The sequence below is a fragment of the Hemicordylus capensis genome, chromosome 6 (assembly GCF_027244095.1).
Source record: "Hemicordylus capensis ecotype Gifberg chromosome 6, rHemCap1.1.pri, whole genome shotgun sequence".
Classification (NCBI taxonomy): domain Eukaryota; kingdom Metazoa; phylum Chordata; class Lepidosauria; order Squamata; family Cordylidae; genus Hemicordylus; species Hemicordylus capensis.
The window spans coordinates 143,306,212-143,325,172 of NC_069662.1; the positions used below are offsets into that span (position 1 = coordinate 143,306,212).

General features: G+C 45.2%; 1 protein-coding gene across 1 annotated transcript; it reads right to left on the minus strand.

Annotated features, from left to right (window-relative positions):
* Nucleotides 1-1,748: 1,748 nt before the first annotated feature.
* LOC128331614 (patched domain-containing protein 3-like) lies at nt 1,749-15,265 on the minus strand. Its single transcript, XM_053265222.1, has 4 exons — nt 14,290-15,265; nt 13,006-13,127; nt 11,280-11,425; nt 1,749-4,190 (listed from the first exon to the last, which is right to left on the minus strand). Exons 1-4 carry the CDS (start codon nt 15,040-15,042, stop codon nt 2,629-2,631), a joined length of 2,583 nt encoding a protein of 860 aa, XP_053121197.1. The 5' UTR covers nt 15,043-15,265; the 3' UTR covers nt 1,749-2,628.
* Nucleotides 15,266-18,961: the final 3,696 nt, after the last annotated feature.

The following is an 18,961-nucleotide window of genomic DNA, read 5'->3' on the forward strand; positions in this document are numbered from 1 at the left end:
AAAACCCTGTACTTCATGGGTTGGCAACCCATGTGGGTGGTTGGCACCCTATGTGCACTACACCGCCACTTGCTCTGGGCCACCCCAATGCCCCTCAAATGGGACTGCAGAAACCTCCATTATACCTTACAAGGAAAATCTGAAAGACACGTAACTTCATTAATTCTTTTAAAATCAGCCCTTTGCCAAATTCCTCTGAAAAAAATTGTGGTAGCTTCCTTGCATCAACTGGGAAATACCACCAACCACACTCCACTCTGGGCCACCCTTTCCCCCCACCCCACGTGAAGCTATACTTTTCCTGAAACCTCCATCATACCCTATGGAGAAAATCTGAAAGACATGCACACTTCAAAAATTAACCAAAAACCAGCAGTTTCCTCAATTCCTTTGAAATTTTTGTGGTAGCTTCCACTCATTGGGCACTATAACCCCCACCCACTCTTTTGACCACATGACCCATTTTTAAATCTGAATTAATTCAGATTCAGATTCGGATTAATTTGGATATAAAACAAAACTGGGGTGATTCGGAAGGCTTAATTTTGGACAGAATACAAAATGGGATTGATTCGGATTTGGTACAAATCGAAACAGAAAAAATACAAAATGTACAACCCTAGATGATACCACTCTGATAGCTGAGAATGCAGATGATCTGCAAGCTCTAGTAATGAAAGTCAAGGAGCACATAAGCTCTAGCCCTTGTAGAAGTGGTGTTATGGAGCAAAATGTGCAAAAAAAATTGGTTTTTGTTTTGTTAAAATATCAGATGCTGTTCTTGTTTGTACTGAGTCATGTGGATTGGGCAGTATATTACATCTCTTAATAAATAAATAACACAGCTTCATTTCTTCTGTTCATTTTGACCCACTGTTTTGCAGGTGGGGAATTAGTGGCATCCCATATGCCAACTACCCCCCCCAACCTACAAGCCACTGGTACTCAGTTATATTTTAGGAAATTTGGGGGTGTTTAGACTCTTTGCTGTGTAATGAATCCTCATAGAGATTCATTATAAGGAAAGATTACTAGACACCAAAGAGTCGAAACACTTGAAAAAACTTCTAGAACATAAACTGAGTAGTACCCCACTGCCTTGCCAGTGGGAGGGGGGTATAGTTGGCATATGGCAGTTGACAGTTGGCACTGTCCAAAGACAGTCAAAATGAATAGAAGAAATAAAAGTGTAATGAATCCTCATAGGGATTCATTACGAGGAAAAGTTATTAGACACCAAAGAATCTAAACACTTGGAAAATAGTGACCACACATTTTACTCCATAACTCCACTTCTACTAGGGCTAGAACTTACCTTTTAAAAAAGAAAGAAAGCTGGGAACCTGGGGGAAATGATAGGAGGACTATGAATAGATTTGAATATGATCTGCTGTAATTAGATTTGGACCTGAATCTAGCCAATGGACCACAGGGGTGATTTGTTTTGTCTCCAAATCACCCAAATCAGCTAGATTCGGATACAAATCGACTTATACCCAAATTGATTTGCACATCCCTAGTGGACACTGAAGCAGTCTGGAGATATTTAGGGTGGAAACATCAGCTGTAATGAAGCTATGTCAATGCTCGAATTCTGATTTTTGCTAACAGACATACAGAGAAGGTAGCTGCAAGATGTTTCAGATAAAAATCATTGTCTTTTTGCTGTATAAAGCCCTCCATGTTTTAATGACCAAATGAATGAGGCATCAATAGGCTGCCTGATCTATTCTTGAGACACAAAAACAGACCTCTGAAAGTGTCTTTTAATTACGGATTTGTCAAACAGAATAAGCATGTACAGAATACATGGGAATCCTCTCAAAACATCCACTTAGAAAGTTTTATAGAACATCAGTATCTACAAGTTAAGTATTTCTGGACCAGGACCTTCCATCTGACTGAGTTCAAATTAACATTTAATAATGTTTTAATATGGTATTTTGAACAAGATCCAGAATAGTAGTTTTCATGAAGAAACCTTGACATTTCAGTGCTGGTGTTAGAATCCATGAACACCAACAATAAAGACACTCTTCCTGCAATTCAAATGGGTAGTGCAGCTGGGGGCCACACAATTTGCCCTGCCACGATTCCTGATCTAAATTGTGTTCTCCACAGCTGGTATTTGTTTTGGGAGGAACGTTCATATGGTGCCAATGAGCAGCAGTTACAGGGTCTGGGAGCAACAACAGCAAGGATAAAAGGTTAAAGGACTCCTGCCATTATTCCAACCTGAACTGGAGCCCAGCACAGCTGCTATGAACATTAAACATGCACAGGCACCCACAGGGCATTTCAGGGATGTCAACACAAACACTGCAGAATTAGGGGTCCCTCATGAAGACAGCCATTTGGCATGTGAAAAGCTTGAAATATCATATTCAGATATAAAATCATTAAAAACATTTTAAAAAACCAAACACAGATGCAAGTCCAAAAGATGTAAATAATAACACAACACTCAGTTTAGCCCTTAAACCAGGGAATGTCCATGTGTAATGTGGCCATCCTGGGCAATCTAGAACCACTTAAAGTGAAGGTAGCTGTGGTTTCTTTATCCCTTACATAGGCAGCTTTGTAAGAGATATATTCTACTAGGAGAATTTTTTTGTAGTATTATCCCTTTTATTGCTGTTCTTGTATCACTTCATTTCTGTTTCGCAATCTAACACAAAACCCAAAGAATGTTAAAAACACAGGAATAAAAATTAGACCATGAGCAGCTCCAAACAAGATAACCAGAAACATTATCTTAAAAAAGGTCCTGAAGAGGTAAGTGGTTGCTATAGATAGCACTAGAACTCCCACAATGGTGGAAACAGCTCCCTGCAGAATAGGGTGACCAAGTCGGTAAAGAGCGTCCACTGCTTTGTCATTCACTTCAAGTTTTTCACTGGATACAAAGGCATAGGAAATATGAGCAGAGAAATCTACAGAAAAGCCTATGCAAATGACCAGGCAGACCACGGACACAAAGTCAAGACGGACACTCCAAAAGGCCATGAAACCAGCCACACCAACAACAGCAGATGCCATACCAAACGTTACCCACAAAGAGCACAGTGGATTGGGAATGAGCAACAAGGAAACAAGTAACATGGATCCAGAAGCAATCACAACATTGTGGATGGTATTATGAATTATCACAAGGTATTGATCAAAATATACAAAAGCTAGATGATTAACCAATAATGGTATCTTACACTTTTCAGCAAAGCCTCGAAGTTCTTTTAAAAGATGTTTCTCATCAACCGCAGTAGTAACATTGACTGTCTGTACAAAAAAACGCGAGGAAGATATTTCCGTGGCATTGAAACGAATATCCCACGCCAACTCTGCATTAACTTGAAACAGAGCAGATAAACTACCAATGAAAGCATTACGGTCATCAATATTTAGGGACATGCCTTTAGCAGCAGTTTCATAAGTTCTCAACCATGATTCAGATAAATTATTGTCCACATAAGATGAGCTTTCCATTGACCTCATGCAGTCCTCGAGGTTTGCACGAACAGATGAATCCCAATAGTGTATGCTTTCAGTAACAACCACCATTACCCTTGGCCCATACTCTGAAAAATATTCGTCATGCCAATTGTAATACTGAATGACATAAGAACCATCATTAGCTAGATTTCGAACATCTATACCTTCTTTAAGATGTATGCACCCATAAATACTACTACCAAGGTACAGAAGATACAGAAGCACCACCAAAACCTTGGTCCAGGTATGCATAAGGAAAGGACCATAATATTTTCTAAAGAATCTATCTGTGGGATGTTCAAGCTCTGCTCCAGTGGCCTCATCAAAATATCCTCCAGTGCAACACCTGTTATACAAATAGCCATGAGAATGTGGAATCTCATCTTCCACCTTCATAAACGTAAGCCAATGTCTGTTGCTTTCTTCTCTTTTACCATTTAGAGCAATGACAGCCCCAAGGAACGTCAGGTTATAGAAGTAGCAGAAAATGAAGGCTGTGCCCGTATAGACGCAAAATGATGTAATTGCTGGAAATGCACTCGAAGTTCCAATGTAGAAGGCTAAAATATCTGTTAAGCTGGTAATAGTAACGGACACAGCTGCCTCTGCGTAAGTGTCAGCCATCCGATTTTCAACAGTGTCCTTCACTTTTGTCCGCTGCCAGCAGGACACGAGGATGAACATGTCGTCAATACCTACCCCTGAAGACGGTGGAAAAAAGAACATTATCAGTGTGACATGCAAGGTAAGCATAAGGAACACATGCTCTGTAAGAAATAATAATCACTTTGGGAATAGAAAAGAACCAACATATATCAACATGGTGCATCATTTTATTTTTAATTTTAGTTATTTAATTTAACTCCACAGGCTCTAGGCTGTTCACAAAAATAGATACAAGAAAAACAAAATAAAACAAATTGTTAAAAACAGCAAGTTAAAAATTTAAAACATTCAAAGACTACTAAAAGCCTGGCTGGAAAAAAAAGCGTCTTAAGGGCTCTTTTGAAGGCAGTTCAATCTGTGATAAAGAATGGACCTCAAGAGTCCTGACAACAAGATAGTATGTGCAATTCTACTGAAGAAAAAGACAGGAAGAAAGCAAAGGATAAAAGTGAATTGCTTATTAAAATGAGAATCAGAAAACTGAAAAAACAGGTTGCTTACCTGTAACAGGTGATCTGGTAGTGATCCGTTGAATCCATAAGTAGATGGGTTCTGCGCCTGCGCAGGCACCTCTCGGGCCGACTAGGTAGCTCCTCGCGACGCCCAACCGCCCTTCTGCACGTGCTACTGTCCACTACTTATACTGGGCGGTGGGCGTCTTCCGTTAGTTTTCTGTGCAGACCGCCTTGCAATCTGCATCCCAATGTTTCGTCTGAGTCTCATACTTCTGCATTGGGGTTGGTTTCTGGGCGGGTCTTATGGATTCAACGGATCACTACCAGATCACCTGTTACAGGTAAGCAACCTGTTTATCTGGATCGTGATCCGTTGATTCCATAAGTAGATGGGTGATTAGTTAGCTGACCCCCCTTCGGAGTGCAGAAGGATGTCTTCTACGGCAAGACCCTCTTCAAAACACTTCGCCCATATTCCGCCTGACGCGCCATGCGCAGGTCCACTGCATAATGCTTTATAAACGGTTGCTGCATAGACCAGGTTGCAGCCACACAGATGTCATCCATCCTAATGCCAGAAAGATGAGCTGCCGATGTTGAGTAAGCCCTAGTAGAGTGAGCTCGCACTGTCTTAGGTGGGGTAATCCCCTGCAGCCTATAAGTTAATATGATCAGCTCGACCAACCAATGTGCAATACACTGTCGAGACACCGGTTTTCCCTTACACTTGCCCTTGTAAGCTACAAACAGTTTATTTGTCTTTCTGAAGTCTTTTGTCCCCTTCAAATAGTACAACAAAGACCTGCGCACATCTAATGAGTGAAGCGCTACCTCCAATGTTGTCTTTGGTTCTTTAAAAAAGGTTGGCAAGACCACCTCCTGATTCAGATGGAATTCTGTGACCACTTTAGGGCGGAAACTAGGATCAAGCCTCATAACTACTTTATGTGGGTAGAACAGGGTGTAAGGCTTGTCTGCTCTCAATGCAGACAATTCACCTACTCTTTTTGCTGTGGTTATTGCTATGAGGAATGCAGTTTTAAGCGTCAGCAACCGCAAGCTAGCCTCATGCAGCGGTTCAAACGGTTGTTCTGTCAACGCCGAAAGAACCAAGGACAAACTCCACTGCTCTAAAGGTTCCTTTAGTGGTGGGTACATATTATTCAGTCCTTTCATAAACCTTCTACATTCAGGATGTGTAAATACAGTCTTCCCATCCCATCCTGGGAGTTTAGAGGATAGAGCTGCCAAATGTACCTTCAAAGACACATTTGCTAAGCCTTTTAATTTTAGACTCGTCAAATAAAGCAAAACCTGGCGGACTGATGCCCGTTTTGCATTGAACTTATTTAACTTTGCAAATGCTCTAAACAGTTTCCATTTACATAAATAGCTGCGTCTAGTTGACTTCCGTCTACTATTCAACAGAATAGTTCTCAGAAGTTTATTCTCCATGCTGTTAATTTCAGTGTTTGGATTTCTGGGTGTAGTATCCTTCCCTCCGCCCGTTGTAGGAGATCCGACACTGCTGGTAGACGGTAAAAGTCTCCCCTGCACAGGCGAAGCAGCAGGGCAAACCACGCTTGACGTGGCCACCACGGGGCAATCAGTATGCAATTGGCCCTGTCTCTCAGAATCTGTGCCAACACCCGATTGAGGAGTGGCATGGGTGGAAATAGGTAAAGGAGTCCCCTGTTCCACACATATTGAAATGCATCTCCTAGAGACCCCACACCTATCCCCGCACGAGAACAATATCTCTGGCATTTCTTGTTTCCCTCCGTGGCAAATACATCCACCACGGGGGTACCCCAGAGACTGAAGAGTTCCCTGACACACTCCAGCTTGAGTTCCCACTCGTGCTTCTGGTCGGTCTGCGTGCTCCAACTCAGAGCATCTGCTATGTGATTGTCCACACCCCGGATGTGAATCGCCACTGGATAAATGGCATGCATGATGTACCAGTTCCACAACTTCGTTGACAAGGTGCAAAGTGTTGGTGAGACCGTACCCCTCTGCCTGTTCAGATAAGCTATTGCTGTAGTGTTGTCCAGGTGGATTTGCACCACGGCACCCTTCAGCTGGGGTTCGAAAGTCCTCAGTGCTAAGAACGCAGCTAACAGTTCTAGGTAGTTGATATGTAGTAGGGCCTGTTGAGGCGTCCACTGTCCCTGGGTGCAATCCTGGCCGCAGTGTGCCCCCCATCCCTGAAGGGAAGCATCTGTTGTGATCCATGCTGTCGGAAGAAGAGGCTGGAATGGTACTCCCTGTAAGAGATTCGCCTCTGCCATCCACCACTGTAGTGAAGCAAGAACCTTCTTGGGGAGCTGCAGTAGCATGTTCTGGCTGTCTACATTGGGTCGAAAATGGTCCAAGTACCACCTTTGCAGGGGCCTCATCCGAAGCCTTGTGTAACGTACGGTCGTGTTGCACGAGGCCATCAGGCCTAACAGTCTTTGCACGCCTCTCGCCCTTTGTGCGGGATTGGAGAAGAAGTGACTTGCCAATGAAGTGATCTGACTGCATCTCTCCTTTGGCAAGAACGCTCTCTGCTGTTCCATATCCAGGGTAGCCCCTATGAAGCTCAGCTGTTTCCTTGGTACTAAATTTGTTTTTTTCCAGTTCACAGTGACCCCGAGGTCCTCCAGAAGATGCAGCAGCATCTGTATCTGTGCTTCCAATAGCCTCCTGTCCTTGCTCACTAGGAGCCAGTCGTCCAGATACGGGTAAACCACCAGGCCCTGAGTTCGAAGGTAAGCAACTATTACTGCCACCACCTTGGTGAAAACCCTTGGGGCCGTTGACAATCCAAAGGGAGTACTGCATACTGATATATCGCCTCCCCCACTGTAAAACGAAGATACTTCCGGTAATTTTCTTGGATGCCCACATGGAAGTAGGCGTCTTTCAAATCTAACGTTGCCGCCCACTCCTCCTGTTCCAGGAAGGGTAGAATTTCCTGCAACGTTGTCATTCTGAACTTCCGGGTCCAGACAAAATCGTTGAGTTCCCTTAAGTCCATGATTGCCCGAATCCCTCCATCCCGCTTGGGTATTTGAAAATAGCGGGAGTAGAATCCGTTCAACCTCTCTGCCCACTGCACTGGAGCAATCGCCCCCTTTTCCAACAACACCTTCACCTCCTCTTCCAGCACTGGTGTTGACTTCGTGAAACGCAGGCCTGAGAACGGGGGCTGGGTTGTGAACTCTACTGCATAACCCGTTTCCACTATTCTCAAAACCCACTTGTCCGATGTTATGTTGTGCCACGCTATAGCATGGCTTGCCAGTCTGATGGATGGGCTGGCAACTACAGGGCCGATGACAGTGGTCCTGGTAATTGATCTTAAATGCAGTGGGCTGACAGAGTAATCAAAAAGATTGCTTTGTACTCTCTTTGCTGGTCCTAGCGTTTTGGTTTTTGTTCTTAATGTTGTTGTTGTTGAAGCCCCTTGGGCGCTGATAGGGCCTATTCTGCCTCCTATAATCTCTCCTATCCTGAAAACGGTATGCACGCTGTTTATTATAACTGTACGTGCGAGTACTAGGTGCTGAGGTAGGAGCCATAAACGTTTTCGCAGTGAATTTAGATTTTTTTAGAGTCTCCATAGTGGCATCTGTGGTCTCATGGAAAAGTCCCTTTCCATCGAAAGCCAGGTTTTCCACCCGGTCTTTCAAGTCCCCCTGGAGCGATGTTGCGCGCAGCCAAGCGTGGCGCCGCATTGTGACTGCAGTCACCATGGCCCTTGACTCTGTCTCCGCCAAGTGCTTGAACGTGCTCAGTTGCTGTTTCGTCACCGACGTCGTCTTGTCAAACACCTCATGAAGTTTCACTTGTAGCTCTCCTGGGGACATTGATGTTGAATCATGCAGCAAGTTGTCCCACAGCAGATGGGTGTACCGAGCCATACAAGCTGCATAATTTGCTATCTGTATAGCTAGGCTCGATGTGGCGTATAATCTACGACCTAAAACATCTATCTTCCTCCCCTCCTTGTCCGCAGGAGTTGTATGCCGGCGGCTGCCTTTTGATGTTGACGCGCAATCCACCACCATGGAGTTAGGATCCGGGTGGCGTAACAGGTACGTATTCTCTTCATCAAGGATCCTGTATAAGTTTTCTATGCGCTTTGATGTCGGATTAGCCGATTGTATGCTGTCCCATGCTGATTTAGCCGCCTTGGCAATGGCAGGGATCACTGGCAGAGAAACAGGGTGGGAAGATTTCGACTGAAACATCATGTTATACACAGGGTCAGCAGACTCCGTTTCAGGTAGTTGCAGGTCCAAACCCAATGCCTCCGCCATCTCTCTGATCAGGGAATGGTAGGCCTTGAGTTCCTCAGTCGGGGATCTTGATAGACATGGTGGAACCTCAGATGGAGGCTCTACCTGTCGACTGGCGTGATCTGAGTCCGAATAGTCAGACTCGAAATCCCGTTGCGTCGAAGTTGGGGACGATCCCCTGGATGATGGACTTGGAGGAGGCGGGGTGCTCTTCCTCTTTCCACTAGGCTTGTCCTGTAGTGCCCTCATAGGGCGAGTCTGCCCCTCTGGGGGGGGGGGGGTCTTGTACACTTCCTCCATTTCCAGGTGCAGGCGACACATCACCTCTCACCACCGGTTGTTGCAGGGCAGGTTGCATGGCCTTCCACCTTAGGTACTCCGCATAGTCATGTGGCAAAGAATGTCTGAAACCACAAGTGTGTTCAGGCTGTGAAGTAGGGTGGCGTATACTCCCATCCGTGACACCTGCCAATGGTTGCACCACAGCTGTGGGTGATTGAAGCAAGTTCTCAGCTGTAGCTCTTGGGGAAAGTGATGGAGTCTTGGGTGGTGGAAGACTCTCTACCACCCCTTCATCATCCTCTTCATTATCCAATCCAGCACTCAGGAAGCCCTGAAAAGTGGACTCTGCTGGAGTGTTAGGGCCAGAGGCCATCAACTTCCTGAGAGCAGAAGTTGCGCTTCCATCGGCGCGTTGGCTACTCTGTTGCCCTGGGGTTGATGGAGATTGCTGTGGCGTATGCGCTGGTGACAGTGAGTGGCGCCTTCTCAGATGAGATTCCTCACTCGGCTTCGAGAGGGGTCTCGATGTCGAGGAGGCTTTAGCCTTGCTTGCCTTCGATGTCGAAGGTTTCACCGCCGAACGATCCTTCCGTCTTTGTTCTCCCTTCGATGTCGAAGGCTTCGATGTCGAAGGCTTCGATGTCGAAGGAGGTTTCGATGTCGACGTCGAGGGAGGTCTCGATGTCGATGTCGACGGGGTGTGCGTGCTCTCAAAAGCTGCAGCATCCGCTGCTGGGCTAGAGGTCCGTGGCACTGCACTCCACTCCGTCTCTGAGGCTTGTACCGATGAGGGTGAAGGGGTCTCACGCCTATGTTCACCCCCACTAGAGCGCTCCGTACCGGCAGCTTCCGCAGCCTCCTGACGAAGCCTCTTTTCTTGTCGCTCCTCCTTAGAAGAGATCTGCAAAGGTCTCTTAAACGGTGTATCGGCCGACACGGTTTTAGACTGTGTGTATACAGCTCCGTGTACCTCCTTCCCCGATGCCGATCTCAATGTCGACAGTGTTTCAGGTCGAGGGGTGGGAGGGCGCAGCGTGTCTTCATACAGGGCAGCTCTCAGACGTAGAGCTCGATTTGTCCTCGTCTGCTTAGAGAATGCACAACAGATCTTGCAAGCCCCTGTGTTGTGCTCCTCTCCTAAGCATAGCAGACAGGAATCGTGGTGGTCGGTGGAGGGCAACTTAGCCCAACACCTCACACATCGCTTGAAGGTTGTTTTCGTCTCCATTTCCCAAGCGTTTGTCGTTAACAGTCCAGGTCAATCCAAAAAATCCGTCCGATCCTTCTCCAAAACTAGTCCGTAAAGACTTATTCCAGTCCAAAACACAGTCCAAAGTCCAAATAGCTGATAATATCCGTCAAGAAAACAAAATACTTTCCACTACCGAGGAGCCCAAGCGAGGTCTGAACGCTGTGGCGGTCAAACAGAAACTAACGGAAGACGCCCACTGCCCAGTATAAGTAGTGGACAGTAGCACGTGCAGAAGGGCGGTTGGGCGTCGCGAGGAGCTACCTAGTCGGCCCGAGAGGTGCCTGCGCAGGCGCAGAACCCATCTACTTATGGAATCAACGGATCACGATCCAGATAAATGGATTCCATCACACTGTATCCATTGGCTCAGCTGGGACAAACTGATATTTGTCTCCTACATTCCAAGAAATATCTCCTGAAGTGGCTGTAGAACATCATGCAACTTTATGTAATTGCATTAAAGCACTGGGACCTAAGTTTCCTTATTTTCTTTTTACTCTCTATATTGAGTCTCTTAAAGGAAAGACAAAATGAAATGTAAAGGACATTTAGGTACCAACACTTTTCTGCTGTAACACAATGTAACCAAAATTATCCAATATAAACATTCTGGAAATAATGCAAATAAAAGAAAACAAAGCAGAGGTATATGGTAAAAGCAAATGCTACTTTTCCTGTTACTGTCTACTCTAACAAGATGAAAAGAATCACAGAGAAATATATTATTCTCCCAGAGTTAAGATTCACAAATAGTTGAATGTTCCATCCTCTCATGGCTATTCAGACACCCCCATCCAGACCAGAACCTCAAAGATAGGCATAAAAGTGTATACATTTGAGCACACTTACCAAGTATAATAAATGGTGCATTTGCAGCTGTGACAACAAATGATGCCCCACAAAAGAGCAGTAATCCAAAACTGCTGAGCACTGATAAGCCTGATGTCAGCACTCCAAATGCTGCAACCCACACTTTTGTCCGCACACAGTCTAGCCTGTAAAACAGATGAAAAGGAATCTAGCTTCCGAGTTGGAGAATACATGTGCTAATTACTCATTCCCTTTTCAAAAGTAGAGGAACACATACAGCGCTGATTGGATTTTCAAGACATGCTTTCCCCACAGCCACAAGAAAGAGGAATTTTAAATTATTTTCAAAAACCAAAGCTGACGTTCTATCAACTTTCACTGCAGAAAACATTACCTCCTGAGCTACATGTTGGTCTCAAAGCAGGCAGTTTGACTACAAATAATAATAATAAAGCCTCTACAGACATCACTGACAATCAACTATTTATCTTAGAATTTTTATCTTAGAATTATACCCCAAAAATTGTACATGTCTATGATAAGAAAACCTTGCTTGCAGCCCAAACCATGCTTGTCTTTATGAGAGGCAATTACAGACTGACCGAGAAATGCTGAATGTATGATGATGATTTATTGCTTTGCCCACACCTTCAATGATAGCTGTGATTCCTGTGAGGGCATGAAAAAATACTTGTTGCTCTAAATGGCTCAAATTGCAACCTTTCTGAAAAAAATCTGATGTTTCTGAATGTAGACCAGAGATCTTGAAACATGAATGATTCCCCTCCTTGGGGCTGGAATGGCCAGGTACGCTACATTTATATTGATTTTTTTTAAATTAGGAAGTTTTCAGATCAGGTATATCATCAAAGGACAGATAGAGATAAAAGTTTGTTCAGAAGGATACTCCATCTCTCAATGGTGAAGAGCCCCCCTCCCAGATATCCCGGGTCCCTTCACATTAATATCTTATCCTGATATCTATTAATATCTGATATCTATTAATATCTTATCCTAATATCTATCTAACAGATAATATCTATGTGCACAAATGATGCACAGTGGTAGTGCTTAGAACTGTTGGGAGTCATCACAGACTACTATGTGGTTTGGAGTCCAAGGACTGATCTCGCCTATTATTATTTTTTATTATTTTATTATTATATATTTATTAATAAATAATTAATAAGCGTTATTAGTTAGCTGCACCATAGTGAGTTATTTTCTGGGGTGGCTCACTGCACAACATTAAAATACACAGAACGCATCAAATCACAACATACCCTCCCCAATACAATACAAAACAATTTAAAAACTTGTTTTAAAATCAATTTTAAAAGTTTAACTTAAAAAGCCTGAGTGAACAGAAAGGTCTTCACCTGATGTCTAAAAGAATAAAGTGATGATGCCAGGTGAACCTCACTGGGGAGGCTGTTCAATAAATGGGGCTCCTTAGTAGCCACCTGCCTCACCTAGTTTGGCAGGGGCACTCTGAGCAGGTGCATAATTGCTGACTTAATTAACAATATATAATTAAAATATATCCACTATCCACTATGCATTCCTTCTCTTCAACAGGTAACTGCCATTTGCCAGTGGCTATTTTTTTTCTTATACAACTATAAATACCATTGACATCCTTAAAAAAAAATTCTAACTCAGTAATTCAGTTGTGATTTTTTTTTTTTGCAAATTTAAGTAATATGAGACACACAGTATTACAAAATTAAAAGAGAAACATAGTACTCCTTTCCTAAACAATTACCTTGAACATGATATAACGGAGTAGGTTATTGTTAAGGCATATGCACCAGAAAACAATGGGATCACATTTTGGGAAACTTTCTCATACTCTTGTTGTCGTGACAGTGAGGTAAAATAGGCCACCTGCCAGGGGCAAGACATAAAGAATCACTTGTTAAACGTTTGCTCTCTAAATGCATAAGGAACTGCTTTCAAATGTTGAAAGATATGGCAATTTTCCCAATACAGTTTTTTTAAAAATCAACATTAGATCTTCCAAAAATAAATATCTTACTTCTTAGAAAGTCCAGCATACAGCGAGGAACAAATTCACCAGAACTGTTTTTGGTAAATGGTTTAAGGTAAAGTGTGCTGTCAAGTCAATTTCGACTCCTGGCGCCCACAGAGCCCTGTGGTTTTCTTTGGTAGAATACAGGAGGGGTTACCATTGCCTCCTTCCGTGCAGTATAAGATGATGCCTTCCAGCATCTTCCTATGTCGCTGCTGCCCAATATAGTACCAGTGGGGATTCGAACCGGCAACCTTCTGCTTGTTAGTCAAGCATTTTGGATTAATTAAAAAGCAGAAGCATTCATTTCCCTTCTCTCATCTTATGAATAATTTTAATATATACAGATCTTTTAAAAAGAGGGGATGGAATGCTTTTGTCTACTGCTAACTTGGCAAAGAGGCACCTTTTAAAAGTGGTGAATCTCTTATATTTAGCAGGGGAAGAGTAACTGGCCCTATCCACCCCAGAACAGTACCTCCAGTGACTGTTGCTGGCATCTATCTTATGTTTCTTTTTAGATTGTGAGCCCTTTGGGGACAGGGATCTATCTTATTTATTTATTATTTCTCTTTGTAAACCGCTTTGGTATATAAATATTTGTTAAGTCATCAATTTAAGGATAGGCTGATTGAAAACATATGATGACAAATATTTATATACTGCTTTTCCCAAAGTGGTTATTTAGATAGATAGATAGATAGATAGAATGGCATCAGCAACAGTCACTGGAGGGATGCTTGATGGGGTTGAAGAGGGCCAATTGTTTTCCCCTTGCTAAATAAAGGGAATCACCACATTGAAAATGTAATTCTTTGCTCAGTTAGGAGTGGACATATAGGAATATGTATTTTAACAGAAAGCACACATCGTGAATACAGCCTGCAATAACAATGAGAGAGAGAGAAAATAATTTCCCTCTACGCATTCTCCGCTCACACAACTTCCGCGCAGTACGTGCCCCGAAAGTTGCTAGTTTCCCGAGCCTTCCAAGCGGTTCAGGAGAGATTCCCTTACCCGAATGGAGCTGAGGTTCAAGGAGGCCAGCAGGTCGGGGATGCCCTCCAGGACGGCCGCCACCCAGCGAGAGCTCGTCCACCACATCCCAGTTTGGTCCTCCTGCAAATAATAGACAAGGCGCAGCGCTTTGGCTGCTTCGACGGGGCGCGCCCGCTCATCTCCCGGGCGCAGCTTGACGCCCCCCAGGAAAGGGGCCAGGAAAACCCGGCCCTGGAAGAGCGGGAAGGTGAGGCGGGGCAGCAGCGCCTCGATGCCCCCCGGGGAGCTCTGCGCGAGGCTGAGGAGCGGGTTGGGGCTGACGCAGGTGCGGTTGCGGCGGGCGCAGAGCTCGGCGAAGGAGAGCCCGCCCGCCTGCAGCCCCCGCACCGCCGCGTCCAGCTTCTGCAGCTCGGCGAAAGCCTGCGCGGTGAGGAGCGAGTCTCCAGGGGCGGCCACGGCCAGGAAGGAGACGAAGGTGCCTTCGCCTGTCAGCCTCTGGGCGGAGAAGTGCTCGCCGTCGTTGGTCGGGAAATGCTTCCAGACGAAGCGGCGCTCGCCCTTGGCCGCGCCCCCTCGCGGCGTGTATTGGTCTTCCATAAATTTGGGCTTGCGGCTCTCCAGGAAGACGAAGCCGGCGCCCAGCGCGGCCGAGAGCGCCAAAGGCAGCAGCAGGAAGGGCCACGGGTGGGCGCCCACCAAGGCGCCGAGGGCCCGCAGCGCCCGCGACAGGGGCCGCTCCACGCAGTCCGTGTGGCAGCCGCGCACCGGCATCTGCTTCCCTTGCCTTACTTCCCGCCCCACCGACGGACGCCCGCGGGAGTTGATGCCCAACGGTTGTTAGCCGCCTGGCGCTCGCGGACTGCTGGGCTGGCGGAACTCGCGCGTCGAAGACCCACGGAACGGCCCTACCGTTCCAGAAAAAGAAACAGTTTGGGCTGACACACTCCAGTCTGTCCCGCGAGCTTCCCGCTGGTGGAGACCTTTTCGCACAGGGGAACACAACGCAGATCCCTACCTGCAGATTAAGTGGCCCAGCCCATTTAACGTCTCCAGAGGCGTATCTAGGGAAAATAGGGCCTAGGGCAAGTACTGAAATTGCGCTCCTGTCCAAACATCTGACAGATAACTTTACTAAGCATAGGGGGAAGGAAATCTCAGAGAGAGAGAGTGAGAGCAGGAGTGTAGCAAGGTTAAAGTGGGCCCAGAGACAAGATTTTAAAATGGGCCCCTCACTGATACACACACACTTCACAATATATAGTGCACTCACACCCCCATTATTATTATTATTATTAACTTTTTATATCCCACTCTTTCTCCAAGGAGCTCAGAGCGGTGTACTACATACTTTAGTTTCTCCTCATAACAACCCTGTGAAGTATGTTAGGTTGAGAGAGAAGTGACTGGCCCAGAACCACCCAGCAAGTATCATGGCTGAATGGGGATTTGAACTCGAATCTCCCCAGTCCTAGTCCAGCACTCTAACCACTACACCATGCTGGCTCCACATTATGAACATGGTGAATATTTATATAGTTATATAGTTAATTGGCAGAACTATGTCCTTTAAAAAACATTTTTAAAAACATGAGCACATGCACATGCACATTGCGCACACCTTAGCGAGAACACTGGTGGTGATGGTCACTAGCTTGGATGGCTTTAAAAGGGGCTTAGACAAATTTATGGAGGACAGGTCTGTCATTGGCTTCTGGTCTGAGGGCTAGGCCACCTCCAGCCTTATAGGCAATGGTGCACCTAGGTAAATTTAGAGCCTGGACCTAAAGGCCTTTGGAGGGCCCTCCCTCACCGGAGGCCCCCTCCTCACCACCACCGCCATGACAGGTGACTCCAAACTTTTCAGGAGTCATTATTTATCTCTAGTCTAGTCAAAATATTTATTTATTTATTAGCTACCTTCCTAGTGTTCACATTACACTTGTCTTTAGGAACGTCTTTTTTACTTCTAAATTTATTCTTCCTGCCTATTTTCTTGGATCAATTTTTTGCCTCAACCCAGCAGCCTGAGACTGCTAGTGAAAATTTCCCCTAAAACCAAACTCACAATGGAATAGTGAAAATTTCCCCTAAAACCAAACTCACAATGGAATAAAAAGTATTTTGGGGCAGCATGGAGCTCTTTATGCTAGAAGGACACTAAATTTAAGAAGGAGCTTAGTTGCTATATATACAAAGGAGGAAACTGACATTGCTTAGAACTATGGTGGAATTACAATTGGATTTAAAGCACAATGCAAAAAATAAACTGATGTAAAATTCATACTGAAATATTTTGCTTAGCAGGAAGTAGTTGCTTAGAAGAAAGTGGACGCAGGCTCACTAATGATGAAACAGTAGTATGTGGCCTTTCGTTTTATCATAACACAAAAACAAATGGACTTTTAAGTTGGCTAATTCCAAAATGATTAAAGGAAACTCTCTTTCACATAATTTCTAATTGGCCTATGAAAATATTTGCCACAGGTTATGTTTGAGGATTAGAATTTAGCCAAGATTTAAAGTAAAATTGGCCAGGTCCAGCGTGGTGTAGTGGCTAGAGTGCTGGACTGAGACCAAGGAGACCTGAGTTCAAATCCCCATTCAGCCATGATACTTGCTGGGTGACTCTGGGCCAGTCACTTCTCTCTCAGCCTAACCTACTTTGCAGGGTGGTTGTGAGGAGAAACCTAAGTATGTAGTACATCGCTCTGGGCTCCTTGGAGGAAGAGCGGGATATAAAATGTAAAAATAAAATAAATAAATAAATGAGAAGTAGAGCAAGAATAATTGGTGTTACATAGCTGGAGGGACATAAATATCCATGCCTTAGGGCTAAATTCCACCACATTATGAAAAGGAACATTGGTCTTACCGTGAAGGAATCTTTTTCCTGGTGGTAGGAGATCCTCAGAACGGGTTATGGAGTGCGCATGCTCGAGACAGAACTGGACATGTGACTCTTTGTAGGCGTAGCTGCCTTCCAGTTCCAGGATTGTTGAGCAAGGAACGTATGAGTTGTAGAGAGAGAGCCCGGTATGCCCTTAAGAGCTAAGTAGTATAAACTGTGTGAAAAAGAGAACTAGAAAACACATGCATAACCATATAAATAACAATAACAGTAGCGACTAGGTAAATAGAGGTAACACTTGGTAGCCCTGAGAGTCGTCTGTCATACCCATAAAGAGACCCCACTCAGAAGAAGAACAAAGCATCCGGGCGGGGCTGAGGATCTCCTACCACCAGGAAAAAGAACCCTTCACGGTAAGAACAATGTTCCTTTTTCCCCAGTGGTAGGAGATCCTCAGAACGGGACGTGCCCAAGCTATAAACAACAGTCCCGGGTGGGAAGGATGCTTTTATAACACCTGCTGAAGTATCGTACGACCAAAAGCCGCCTGACATACATTGAATTCTGAGATTTTGTAGTGCTTAATAAATGGGGAGGCAAACGACCATGTCGCCGCCTCGCAAATTTCAGATAGCGGAACATGGGCTGAAAAGGCCGCAGAGGTGGCGGCACTCCTGGTTGAGTGAGCGGTCACCCCCCCCAGGTGGGGGTAGATGTAGGGATGAATAAGCTAGTTTTATGCAAGCCCGAATCCAACCCGCTAAGGTGGAGCCTGAAACCCTGTTCCCTAATGACCGGGGATAGAAGGAAACAAATAGGGCATCCGACCTTCTGATATCTTTGGTCCTTTTGAGGTAAGTATGCAATGCCCTACGGGCATCTAACTTGTGCCATAGTTTCTCCCTTCTATGGGTAGGAGATGGACAAAACGAGGGTAAAACAATGACCTGGGAGCTATGAAATAAGGAATTAACCTTTGGCAGGAATGTTTCATCTAGCCTCAAAGTAACAACACCTTTGTCTTGGAAGGTGCAAAATTCCTTCCTTGAAGATAAGGCCCCAAGCTCGGAAACCCGTCGTGCAGACGTGATTGCCACCAAAACCAGAACTTTATAAGACAGGATCTTCAGAGGGATAGTTGCAATGGGCTCAAAGGGTGGCTTGGTGAGTGCATTAAGCACCTTGTTAAGGTTCCAAGTGGGAAAACGTTTGACAGTAGAAGGAGCAAGATTTGTGGCCCCTCGCAGAAATCTCGCAATGTGAGGGTGGAGTGTGTGTTGGTTGTCTGAGGTAAGTTCCAGGACCGAGGCCAGAGCCGAGACCTGCCGTAGTAAGGTGGATGGGCGCAGGTGTAGTTTTAGTCAGTCCTGCAGGAAACTCAACACCTCAGGCACCCCTGCTTGCATGGGATAAATCTGATTCCGGGCCGCCCATTTGAGAAAGGCTGACCATGTAGTCTGATAGATGCGGTGCATGGACGCCCGCCTGGATGCCAATATCGTGTCTAGGATGGGTCCTGAATAACCCCGTGTTGCTAACTTCGAGCGCTCAATCTCCAGGCGCACAGCTGGAGCCAGTTGGGCTCTGGATGAAGCAACGGTCCCTGACGAAGAAGGTCTCGATGTAGCAGCAGGATCCACGGGGTCCCGACAGCTAATTCAACTACTGTGGAAAACCAGGGTCGTCTGGGCCAATGAGGTATCACGAGAATGAGATCTGCCTGTTCTTGAATTGTTTTCCTGAGTATTTTCATGATTATGGGTATCGGAGGAAAGGCATACATCAGTCCCTTTGGCCAGGGTGAAAGAAGAGCGTCAGTTCCTTCTGCCAGGCGAGATTGAT